General features: G+C 36.7%; 1 protein-coding gene across 1 annotated transcript; it reads right to left on the reverse strand.

Annotated features, from left to right (window-relative positions):
* Positions 1-890: 890 nt before the first annotated feature.
* TMEM30A (transmembrane protein 30A) lies at positions 891-12,593 on the reverse strand. The gene is made up of 7 exons (XM_010288952.1): positions 12,552-12,593; positions 7,126-7,242; positions 6,299-6,406; positions 5,136-5,223; positions 4,531-4,674; positions 2,576-2,782; positions 891-1,646 (listed from the first exon to the last, which is right to left on the reverse strand). Exons 1-7 carry the CDS (start codon positions 12,591-12,593, stop codon positions 1,453-1,455), a joined length of 900 nt encoding a protein of 299 aa, XP_010287254.1. The 3' UTR covers positions 891-1,452.
* Between the last annotated feature and the right edge of the window lie 95 nt (positions 12,594-12,688).

The following is a 12,688-nucleotide window of genomic DNA, read 5'->3' on the forward strand; positions in this document are numbered from 1 at the left end:
AACAACTTTTTGTAACAAACACGCAATCCCAGAAATAGAACTCACCTAAACTATGTTCACACTTAATGAGAATACATTTATTTTCATCTCAATGAAAAGTTGTATGTTCAAGAACAAAATAAAGTATCTTATTAAATGGTTTGCAGAATTTATTAGGTCTTTTTTAATACACTCCATACTTTATCAAGCTAGTTGCATATAAAGTGATCTCCACCATATACATTACAATTTTTGTGCATCATCTAAAAAAAAAAAAAAAATCACCAAAAAGTAGTATTTTACAGGTTACAGTTAACTTTTAATTAACCTAAAAGTGAACCCTTCTATAATTTAAGACACTAACCCGCACATTGCTTCTAACTGCAATATTTAAATTCAGTTTCACAGTAAGCTCAACCTGCATTTCAGTGAAAACATTACTGCAATCTCAACTTTTGAATTTCTATTGTCTCCTGTCTTAACATAGCAAAAAATTAATGTGGTGTTCACTCCAAATAAGGAAAAAGAATATGACAATTCCTTTACAACAAAGCCTGCTCAGAATACAAATGCTTCAATAAAATTAGCAAACTCCTCCAGCAAGATGAATACACCCAAATTTGTGAATGGAAAAAACATTTTAGGTTCTTCTGGATTACTGCTTGAAGCTGCTCATAAAAAACAAAACCAGCAAGCACAATAGGTAAACTAGTATTGGATAATACTTAAAGCAAAGAAAATTAGAAAAAAGCAGATTCTACTTGCAACAAACATTTAAAGATTGTTCTAAATTGGGAAAAGGGATTCACGCAGATAATTAACAAATAGGTTTTTCTGATATCTTCACAGGATGCTAGTTTACTGGCCAGGCACATATATTGTAAATATACAAAGAATCCAGAGTGCTGAAATTTACACAGCACTTAAAGGATTTAACATAACAGAGGTGGGCAGGACACAGAAAAAATATTTAACAACTTATATAAATATATTAAAATCTCAGCAAGAAATGTACTAGCCCATGCACACAAGACAGTAAATTGAAAAAAACATGTAAGACTTGACTTTTCCTTTCAACAGCACTGACACCTGAATTCCAGAAAGTTAACAATTTACAGTATCTTTTAACAGTCTTTCTCCACGCAATCTGTATGTACTGAATCATATCGACATTACACAGCACATGAACAAGCAGCAGATGCATCAAGGGAACAGGAGCTATATGCATCATGTGGCCTGCCCAGTTAGAGGCAAATATCAGAAAAATTGTTTCTGACATAGGCAGAGATACAATCAATATAAGCTAATTGTATACCCGTCATTTAATCCACAGTATGGAATAGGGAAGCTTTAGCTAAAAATTAGGTACCCAGTCTCAAAAGTGACAGAAGCAGAGATTTATCTTTCAAAAACTGGGTCCATTCTGGACTGGCCTTGATGCACATGCAGTACATTTGTTTTCAGAATGTAAGATTAATTGGGAATGTCTGCACTAGTATTTCGATTTCCGTATTTGTGATGGATGATCAGCAATACAACTCCTAAGAAGAAGCATATGGACCCAACAGTGATGTAAGCAATTCCCAGAAAGGGATTTTTGCCTCCCATCCATGAGATGGTGCTTAGGATCATTCTTTTTCGTCCATCAAAACTGTGTACAGGATAATCTGAAAAACATTTAGGAAAACAAGAAGCACGTTTCCAAATGTAGCCTCAGGTGGTCAGGCACATGAAAATTTAGGGTCATTTCACTCAGGTTCCAAATACAAACTGCTGCCTTTGAATACTGGAAGTGCAAACATGAAACATTTAGCTGTTAGGCTAAGACTAATCTGGGCACTGTCAGCTACTCCAAGAAAAATGTCACATTAGGAGATGTTAAACTCTTTTTAAAGAAAGAATAAATGCACAATTTTGTGGGTTTTTGAAAGCAGCTGAATAAATGAGGGATGAGCAGATGAATAAAGTGAGTGAAATTAAATTTTAATTCTTGAATATATCTTAGTATAAAATTTTTCTTTATATTCATTCAGTTTTATATGCATTCCCCACAGTTTTGCAGCAAATTAAAATACTGCAGTAGCTATTTAAAAAAAAAGTGCTTTAGAACTTTTAAGAATTTGGTAACTATGGCAACGCTCCTCCTCTAGTCTCCTGCACTTCTACCTAGTCTTCAGTTTGTCCAAAATAGAATGACCGACCTCGACCTGATCCACACCTCTGGCACTTTTCTGACCTCCAAAGTCAGTCATCCCTTGATTACATATTGTCATTACACCTTGAAGTTAAAGTTCTCAAATCTGTAGGCTACTTCACCTCTGTTCTTACCTTTTTCCTATGCTTTTCTTTTATAGCACCCAAGCAATCTGGTTTCCCTCTCACTGTGAAGCTACTAATTCTATAAAAACTTGCACAGAAGTAAAAGATGGTAATATTCTACCCAATTCCCACTACCAGTTCTCAACCACAGCTCAATACCATCTTTTTTTAGACATGGTAAGAAAGAAAGGCTAGTTCAATTTGAACTTGTACAATTCTATGCACAAGTAATCCAGCTAAGGCCCTTAGCCTCTTTCAAAGGTTTTTCAAAGGATACTGTAGGCAATTTCCAAAGAATATTTTCCAGCCTGTAAGGTAGGCTGTAAGTTATTCTTCCTTTCTATGAGACGATACAGCTTGCGAAATGTTGGCAGAGCAGCAGTACGCATCCACACAATGAAGTCTTCATTGATAAAGCCGTTGTTGTCAGGCTCCATGTCCAGCTCATACACTGGCTTGGGCCAGTTTACAGGTTTTGTTGTGCCTAGGATTAAACAAAAACAGTAACAATAAAGTATTTCAAATACATGACTAAGTAGCACAGTGGCTCATTGTAATACTAGAATGAATTTTGAATACATACTAACAAAAAAACATACTAACTTCTAAACAGTACGAACAGACAGGTTGGCTCACTACTATTGCAAGACACTAGGCTGTTTAAGAACTTTTTATTTTGCAGCTTATATAGTAGTGCATATCCATTTATTCTCTATTCTCATGACAGCACTGTCCATTTGTTTAAACAAATTTGCCTCCCATATATTTATACAGCTAGGAAGCCTTGTCTCAAAACATTACTTGGTGACATAGTTCTCCATTATGATGATAGTTCCTCTGCTTATTTGTTAAGAGTTTCACTACCACTTCCTGGACCACAAGCAAATAAAATTATGTACAATATTTTAGATGATGCCGTACTAATGCTTTTGCTAATTTTATTGGAAATACAATTCTACACTGTGTTAGGGTAAGGTATCTGCTTTTCCAAGGGTAGCATTACATTGGTAACATGTAATTTGGCTATGACTAGGCAAGAAACCCACATCAGGTTAAACCTGAAATTATTACATACCTTGCATAAACACACACACACCTTAGAGCCCTGAGGAAGATTATTTTCAGACATTGGTAGCCAAAGAAAACTTTGGTTTAACAAACTGTATTTAGCCTAACAAATGAGAGACATCAGTCACTTCTAATCACAAAAAAGAATGTTTTTTAGAACATTCTGCACAATCTAGCAGCAGAAACATTGAAATGAAAACTCCACAGGGAGAGTTTGATTAAACAACTGCAATATTTCTTCTAAAGTTAAATCCAAGCATTATAGCAGTTGTATTGGTTTTGGCTGGGATGGAGTTAAATTTCTTCATAGTAGCTTGTGTCCTGCTATGTTTTGGATTTGTGATGAAAACAGTGTTGATAACACACTGATATTTATTTATTGCTCAGCAGTGCTTATGCAGCATCAAGGCCTTTTCTGCTCCTCAGACTGCCCCAACTCAGCAAGAAGGCTAGGGCTGCACAGGAGGTTGGGAGGGGACAGAGCTGGGACAGCTGACCAAAGGGATATTCCATACCATATGACGTCATGCTCCGCTATAAAAACTGGGTGGGTAGAGGTAGGCAGGGGCTGCCATTGCTTGGGGACTTGGTTGGTGATGAGCAATCATCTTCTCCTGCATCACTTTTTTTTCTTGGCTTTTATTTTCCTCTGTCTTTGTTGGTTTTTTGGTGTTTTTTTTTCTTACAACGTTCTTCTTAATAATTAAAGCTGTCTTTATCTCAGCCCACAAGTTTTCTCACTTTTACCCTTCCAATTCTCCCCCTCCCATCCCACTGGGCAAGGGTACTGTTAGTGAACGGCTGCATGGTACTTAGTTGCCAGCTGAGGCTAAACGACAACAGCAATGCACAATTAGGCTTTTTTCAGTATTCAAGGTGGGGAAAAAAATTACCAAAAATTAAAAAAAAAACAAACCCAACAATTATTACTGTAAAGGTAAAAACCAAAACACTTTCATGTGAAATATGCAGCTTTCATTATTTAAAGACAACCTTTCTAGATAGCAGAGTAGTCCTCAGCTTGGATTTCTTCAGAGAAACACGATATTGTTAATTAGGACTTACAGTAAAATGTTGTCAGTGAGGTAAAACTCACTGGAATTAAAAGGTGTTTGAAGTGGTTTGTTTTCTTAGGATTTCACATCTTTTTTTTTTTTTTTTTACCTTGGAAAAGCGCAGTTAAGTTATTTCCATCTCCTGTAGGATTCCTGAACTTTACATTTTTATCTGTCCACCACGCAATACCTTTTTTAATCAAAGTAATACGAGTCTTTGTGTCATTATCAATGCGATATAATTCCAACGTATCTAAAGAGAAAATCAAATTGGAAAACCAGCTGAAGAAACTTTCATTAGACAGACGATCCTTATAGGCAGTGAAACAATTACCTCTAGGAGCAACAAAACAAAAAAACTGTACGAGGCATTTATTACCTCTCTGCCACAATCACAAGCTGGTCTGTAACAATCAATGTATATTAAATAGCAGGATATTATCCATATATGATATCTATGTTTCTACTCCACAGCAGTAATAGCTTCTCACAACAGGTATTCCCATCCTTTGTATGCTATCAGATTAAATTAATTCTCATAGCAATTTTGAAAAAAGCAACAGCAGTGTATTTATTTTATTCTGAACAATGAAAACTTTCCATTCAAAACAAGAAAGGCCATGATGCCTTTACTCAGAATAATTTGCAACACAACACAAAACATACACTAGATCACAAAAACATCTAAGTGATAACTTAAAAGTGTTACCATACCATTAAACATACTGTTGGCAATAGCTCCGCAAGGAGCAATGGGTTTGTCCTCATTTGTGCGGTAAGGCTCACATTCCTTACTTGGATTCTGACAGTTAGAAAGAAAAAGGCAGGTGAGTCTGTGCTAGTTTATCCAAACTAACCTGTTTTTCACTACAGTGAAACTACAGTTTTCACTACAGTACCTCCATGTGCACATCTTAAATGTACCACAAATAATCCTTTCACAAGCCAGGTTATTTACAAACACTTCAGCATTCAACACTAGTTAGCATGATTGATTTTTCTTTTACAAGCAGGAATAAAATCTAAATAAAATATAAATAAAGTCAGAATCCCATTATGGTCATACTAAAAATAAAGCTCCTCTTGGAAGCTATTAGAACTTTTATCTTTTAATAGAAAAAATTTTCCAACATTAACTACTCAAGTATTCTTTTATTAAAGGTTTTTTTTTTTCCAAATATGCATCAGTGTTATACAAAGTAAGACTATAAAAAACTTAAGCATAACATAAAACACAAAAGGTTGCAAGGACTCCAGCAGCATGCCAAAAATGCAAGCCCAAAAAGCCCCACCAAAAACCCTGTGTCAGTCATCAGATGTAGCCTCCTGAAACTCTGAAAGTTTACAGGTAAAAAGGGAGAATCATTCTTGCTGGAGCAAGAATCCAACTGTATTTTCACTCCTTATAAAAATTAGGAAAAGGAGACGTCTGGCCCTAAACATTAGACAGTGTAATGAACAGAATACACAGTACTGATATTTTCTGATATCACTGATGTTCTATATTGAACCAGAGTCTACACAAATGGATGCATTTAGCTGCGATATCCAAACCAAGAGCTAGGTAACAGAGTATTACTTTATACTGAAATAAAAAACTTCAGACAGAATGGATACAGCTACTACTGACAGAAGATCAAGAAGATAGTTTAAAACTATTCGAGTACTGCCCTGCTGTCTGCTTAATGAACTGATTGACATGAAATTTTACAGTATTTTTAGTTATTTTTTGTAAACAAAATATGAATTCCTTATGGTTGCCTTTTGTTATGCAAAAATTCTAGTACCTCATTATTATTAAACTAAATACTCTATGTGGCGATTTATGCAATAGTCAGAAGTTAGTTGCTTATTAATATCCAAGCGTGAATACCTACAAGTAGTGAACTGTTATCTCCATTTAGTTGGCTGTCATCTCGAGATTTCACATAACGACGATGGTTTTGATAGAAGTTGGAAAGTCCGTAATACATGAATACATTGCTCTATAAGAAGCAAGACAGGGCAAGAGGGGTTTTCATTCACACAAAGCTTAAATTTTAACCTCTTAAACGCTGTGTTTACTTTACAGCAACATTCATAAAATAGAAGCTTCAATCCTTTCTTCATGTGAGTACATAAGAGTACTATCCTAACATAAGCTAGAATCCTGAAGTCAAACAGTATAAACATGCCATTAACTATCAGAATTATATTCACCAGCACTGATCCCAACACCTGTCTTGTCCGATGTTAAGCACGGCAGCCTCATTACTTGCATCCAGTTTGTCAGAAAGCACTTATCTGGTATTTTCAATTCTTGTTGAACTGAGGTTTTGTCAATCGTGCAGGAATAGCTGGTCTACTCGCCAGCTATATGACACAAACAGTAAATCTAAATGTGTAAAAAACAAGCATTCCATTTAATGCTGTACATTTCCAGATAGAGGCAGTAAAAATAACGTCATCCCTGAAACGTCATTACTGAAAAAGCACACAAAAATCAGATCCATAATGCTGCACATTTCCAGATAGAGGCATTAAAAATAACGTCATCCCTGTTACTGAAAAAGCACACAAAAATCAGATCCAAGTTCATAGGAAAACTAGGAATAATCCTTCAAAATAGGAAAAAAAAAAGACTTAAGTGATACAGCTTTCCTATTGATTATACAATAAACCATATAAACTGTTCTAATTTCACTTTGCATAGAGGGTAGCATACCTCAAATGAATGTTCCAATGTGAAATTGATGACGCAAGTACAAGGTGGTCTGCTGTCCCAGGACACATTTAAACATTTGTTGCAGGGACTAGAAGGCTCTGTTCCTGTATAGTCAATCTATAACAGGAAAAAAGTCATTAATTTACAATGGGAGAGTAAAGAAAATTTATTAATAAGCCAGAGAGTTGACGTGGCATTTATTTTGGAATCTTATTACACCTCAACTCCAAAAGCCCATTCAGGCCTATTTGATAATCTCAAGAGGTCCCTTCCAACCTAAATGATGTTGTGATTCTGTCTACGTGCTGGATTTCAGCCTCAAACAAATTTAACACCAAGATGGGCCATTACTGCTGGGGGAAAACAAAACAAAAAAAAACAGAACAAAAAACACATACCGAAACACAAACAGCAGATACTCCAGACAACATGATGTTTCCAAACATACACACACTATATGACAAGAAGATCTGAGCTTTTACATGATTTCCAGAGATGCTAAATTCTTAGAAGTGTAGATATTTAATAAAAAAGGTGTGCATTAGAAAATTTGCTTTGCTGACCATTTTTAGCTACCTAATTAGTCAGAAGATTAAAAAAAAAAAAATAATCACTTAATGCCCCAGAACTGTCCTAAAATAGGGAAGATGAAGACACTAACATTGTTTTGCCAGGAATGGTAAAATACCAGTAGATGCACAAGAAAGATGATCAGTGTTAATTTGGCTTATACAATATAATCTCTCTTTTAATAGCATAGCTGAAAAAAAAACCAGTATTTGAAATCTGTACATACAGGCTACCTGGACAGTATGCATAACGTATCTTTAGCAGCCATGAGCTCACCCTACGGCCCAAGCCAACTGAAGTCGCTTGACCACATCAGCTCTCCTTCATGTATAGGTCCACCATGTGAATGGCAGGAAATAATTAAGTTGAGCTCAGCGGGCTAGCTCCAAGTGTAGGATGAGAAAGCTTCCATCTGCCTATAAACTATGTAGTCCTTACACTTACTATGAACTTCCTATTTAGAATTTAAACTCAGATTGGTGCAACATATACCAAGTTATGGCAACAAACTGTTAACAGCAGTATCATTTGAACTACAATGCCTGTACTGTTTTATGAAAGACTGCTGCAAATGGTTTGCCCTGATTTATGCTTGTAGTGAAACGCATTATCAAGAATTAGAATGATTTACGATCTATCCCAATATCCATGTTAAAGTTAGCTAAAACAAACATGCAGTTTCAAGGTTCAGGGAACAACTGAAGCCTGTTTTCCTCTGGATCTTCTTCCAGGTCTCCTGTAATTTCTTTGATATTTATCAAGCTGCAGCCCTTCCCTCAGCACTTTTATTAGTATCTGCTCTGCTGCCAGATTTCTGACAGAGGAGACCTACACCCTAACAAGCCTAGCTGAAACTAGTCAGAAGCTATTAGCTGGCAGAGAGAGAATCACATAATTTTTGCTTCCTTTGCTGAACAAGAGATCAACTTTATGCTGATCTAGAAATAGCACTATTGCAGCCATCCTGTTTAGCTACAGCAGACAGACAGACCACCACCGCTCTCAACAAATAATGCATCTCATTTGTTGAAGGTTAACTTGGTGGGTGTTTTTTTTTTTTCCTGTTAAAGCAACCTTAAACCAGCATTTCCGTTAGAAAGAACTTGAACCTCCGTATCCTGAGCTAGTTCTTCAGTGTGTGGAGAAGTTTAGATGAACAACAAAACTCAAATACTCTAAGGTTGCAAAAGATCTAAAAACTTCACTTTTAAAAATATAATTGACTAAATTCCATGGAGCATGAAATTGATATATATCGAAACAGAACTGTTTTTGACCACTGCTATCAGCTTCAATGCTATCCAAGAGCTTTCCTGTACAGTAACTGCAAACACAAGTGTTTTTTTCTGCATCCACCTTCACAGGTTACATTCAAGAGACAGCTTAACTAAAGGGATAGAGGTATCTGTCTTAATCTCTTGACAACATAAGAAAACCAGGACTTTGAGAACTGAAGGATTGACTTGGAGTCCACGGCAGGAACCTGCCTGACCCAGCATTCTGTCCCCAGGGATCAGCCAGCAGCTGAACATGACAAATCCACAGAGTGAGCCCTTCCCAACAACCCCTGATCTAAGGTCATTGGGTATATCCAAGTGATCCAGCACCAACAGCTCTTCAGGCTGCTGCTATCTTTCTCAGTCGATTTACAGTTTTGCAGTACAGAACCAACGTAACTATTGCATATACATGTTCTCCAAACCATTTATGATTTTGTAGACATCATATGCTGTCGCATATTTATCCTATTCCGCTTGGCCACTTGTATAAAAGCCATCCCCTGACTCTGGTTCGCTTTTGCTATCCATCTCTGTAGGTTTTATTAAGTTTTGTACCATTTTTGAGATGGGGCTACTGGAACTGCACACAACACTGAAATTGTATGCAACAGTAATCTCAATTCTTCCTTCCTAGTGATGCCTTAAAGTCTATTTGGCTTTTTAACTATGATTATGCATTTCACAGCAGCACAGCACACAGTTCTATTTCCTACACAATTAATGTTTTGGATATTCCTCAATTTTTACAACATTTTAATATGCTCTGTCAATGCTTCTTATGCACTGTAAAAAAATTAAAATAATCAGGAAATAAAGAACTCTTTCACCTGTTAATAACAGTGCAAAAAGACACATTTACACAGCTGGTTGTCGTTTTCCACCCAAATGAACTATTTTCATGATAGACCCAAGAAAAATGGCTATTTATACCCTTTGAAACAGTGAGAAAATGCTAGAGAACAACCAACACAAAACCCCTATAATTCTAGTACACTTTAGCTGCTGGAAAGCTTCCACATTCAAATTCAAGAGAATTTATAAAGGAAATCAATGAAAAAGCTACATTTTGCTGCTCAGTCCTTGCACCTGTATGAGAACAGCACAGTTCACAGAGATACTAATGGCTGCAATATCTAGTTCCAGGGAAGGGTGATTTGAACTGTACATAAATATGTATTTCAGGGGCATAAATTATACATCCTATTCAGTTCCAATACACTAAGTTTACAGGCAACTATAATACATATATATGCGCACACACACTTAACAAGTATGCTATTGTCTAGGAGGCGGGTGTAAGTAACTACCACTGCTTCCTCCACCGATAACATTTTTAGAAGAGCTTAGTCACTGCACCTATCTTCTAGATGTCTTGTCTCCCAGAGCTAAATTTACAGCTATTTGTGAATAACATTTGGAGGTTACTAACAAAAGCCAGCATACTAAGCAGGGACATATCTCAGCTAAGCATATAGGTGATAGCAGTGTCTTAAACTGCATCCCTCACTGGTGTTCAGAGCCTAAACGTTGGTCTGTAAAATGCTTCATCTACGTTTTGTTGCTGCAACTGTAGTCTTTTTTGATTTAAACTTCTTTAAAAAAAGAAAGTCAGCTGCCTTTAGAATGATAATCTCACTCACAGAATTTCTGCATTGTAACACTTGATAAAACACGCATGAGGATCTCAGAACAGAACCCACTCTTACCTGCATACCCCGACTCCCTGATCATACTCACAAAAGTCAAGAACTCTATCCCTCCTGTCCTCATGAAAGCCTAATGATGTCACTTGGGAGAGCTTCGCGTGAAGTGGATGATACAAGAGTGAATCCACACAGTAAAACAAACAAACAAATGGAACCCCTTCCAATCTTGAATATCTTGAAATTATAAAGGGTGGAAGGCCAGCACCTGCCAACTGGTTTCCAAATATGAATGGCTACCACTGCTTTATACATGCAATCTGATTGCATAGGGGAGCATCAGTCATGCTCCCAGCTCACCTATGGATTTTTGTACTGCATGTTAGGTGGGAATACCTAGTTTTTGTCTCCTACTGGAATTTATCAAGAGTACATGACTGAGCAGGTAAGCAACAACAGCATATAAAAACTCTGTATATGCATACGGTGGCAATACAGGCACAAGAAGTCGCTTACATTTTTGGACTCATTAAACTCTGATGCATTTCCTGTCCCTATAGATCAAAGCGCAGATCCAGTCATAATAAAAAACAAAAGGAGATATATTTATCCAATTATAGTTACCTTACAATCATTATGATTATCTAAGACCTTGTATTGCTTTACTATAGAAATGGCTATTTTAAATGCAATTGTCAAAAAAAAAAAAAAATCAGAGTTAGCAAGGATATAGTTTTTTTACTTCTCTCCATTGAGTGTCCTGTTGAAAACATGTGATTGTATTTACCTTAAAAATTACTATAACATGAGAATTTAAAAGTCTACATGCTCCTGACAACTTGGCAATATTCTCTAAAGCACCTGTGTCAATTTTCAGATGTTGTGCATACCCTCAAACCATGACAGAAGCAATTGCTTTTCAAAAATATGCTTACATACAACATTTGGACACTGTAAAATACACTTCAGCTTTGTTTTTTTCACTTCTGCTTTTCTCCTTGACTGGAATTTTAGTTCTTAAAATAAAATGAAAGTGAACTTTACACTGGTTTTGTTATAATGTTGTTTGTATTTTAACATAAATACGAAAATATAATACCATTCATTGCTTCGGAATTTCTTTAGTTAATTTGGCTTCATTGCCACATGGCTACCACTAGCCAAGCCACTGTCTTGAACACTACTTATTTGAAAGTGACAGCTTACTCTGATAACTAGGATGATTTGATACACAAAAATTCAAATTCTCCAATATAGCAATCCAACAAAAAACTATGTCTATTTTTTCCTACTATCAATCTTGGCTGTATTAGCTCACTGAAACTAATCATAGCTGTCAAGTTGCTTTTCAAGGTTGTCCCTAAGGCCTTTGGGTTGTATCCTTACAACACAAAGTGACTCTGTTACCAAATGGACCTAACTGTGATATACGTTTTAGTTTTCAGTTAATGCTCAGTAACTTTTCACAGCAGTGGTGTGGTTGATTATCAGATGTAAATGTACAAATAGTATTTTGTAAGTGTAACTAGAAAAAGCCACACTCTTCGATTTTTGTTTCTAAGTTTTCTCTGGATGCCCTGGCCTCCCATAGAGCATCTAAAACGTTAAATGATTAGTGCACATAAGAACGATAGCAACACATTCACCACTGAGTCTTGTTCCAAAACTACAATTAGTTTGGAACATTTTTTAAAGATACATAAACCACTGCCACAAGCTGTCCCAAGTAAATACGATGCACATACTTTCTGTACTACCGAGAACGTAACTTGCATTGGGCTGTGTTGATTAAACACTGGCATTGACTTCCCTGGAAGTTCACTCAGGAGCCCTGGCAAGGCTGACAGGAGGGCTGCAATCTACCCGGAGGACACGCTGTAAGCTCAACGTCTGCTCAGGGTAACTGATGGAGGGTTTGTTAAAGAGCACAAACGTTAAACTGAACCGGGACAGCCAGGGCGAGGTGTCCGCTCATCGCGGAACCCACCTAAGCCACCTCTACGTCCCACCGAGTACCGGCTGGGAGAGGCGGCGGTGGATGTCGCAAGGAGGAGCAGGCCGCCTACGGCT

This window comes from Phaethon lepturus, unplaced genomic scaffold (assembly GCF_000687285.1).
Source record: "Phaethon lepturus isolate BGI_N335 unplaced genomic scaffold, ASM68728v1 scaffold7236, whole genome shotgun sequence".
NCBI lineage: Eukaryota > Metazoa > Chordata > Aves > Phaethontiformes > Phaethontidae > Phaethon > Phaethon lepturus.

Excerpts from the sequence above, each read along its gene's own strand:
- TMEM30A (XM_010288952.1), bottom strand. The coding sequence starts at position 12,593 with ATGAGCGGACACCTCGCCCTGGCTGTCCCGGTTCAGTTTAAC. Across the intron at positions 7,243-12,551 it reads CTGTCCCGGTTCAGTTTAAC|ATTGACTATACAGGAACAGA; the intron begins GTTTGTGCTCTT and ends TTCCTGTTATAG. Across the intron at positions 5,224-6,298 it reads GAGATAACAGTTCACTACTT|AATCCAAGTAAGGAATGTGA; the intron begins GTAGGTATTCAC and ends TCTAACTGTCAG.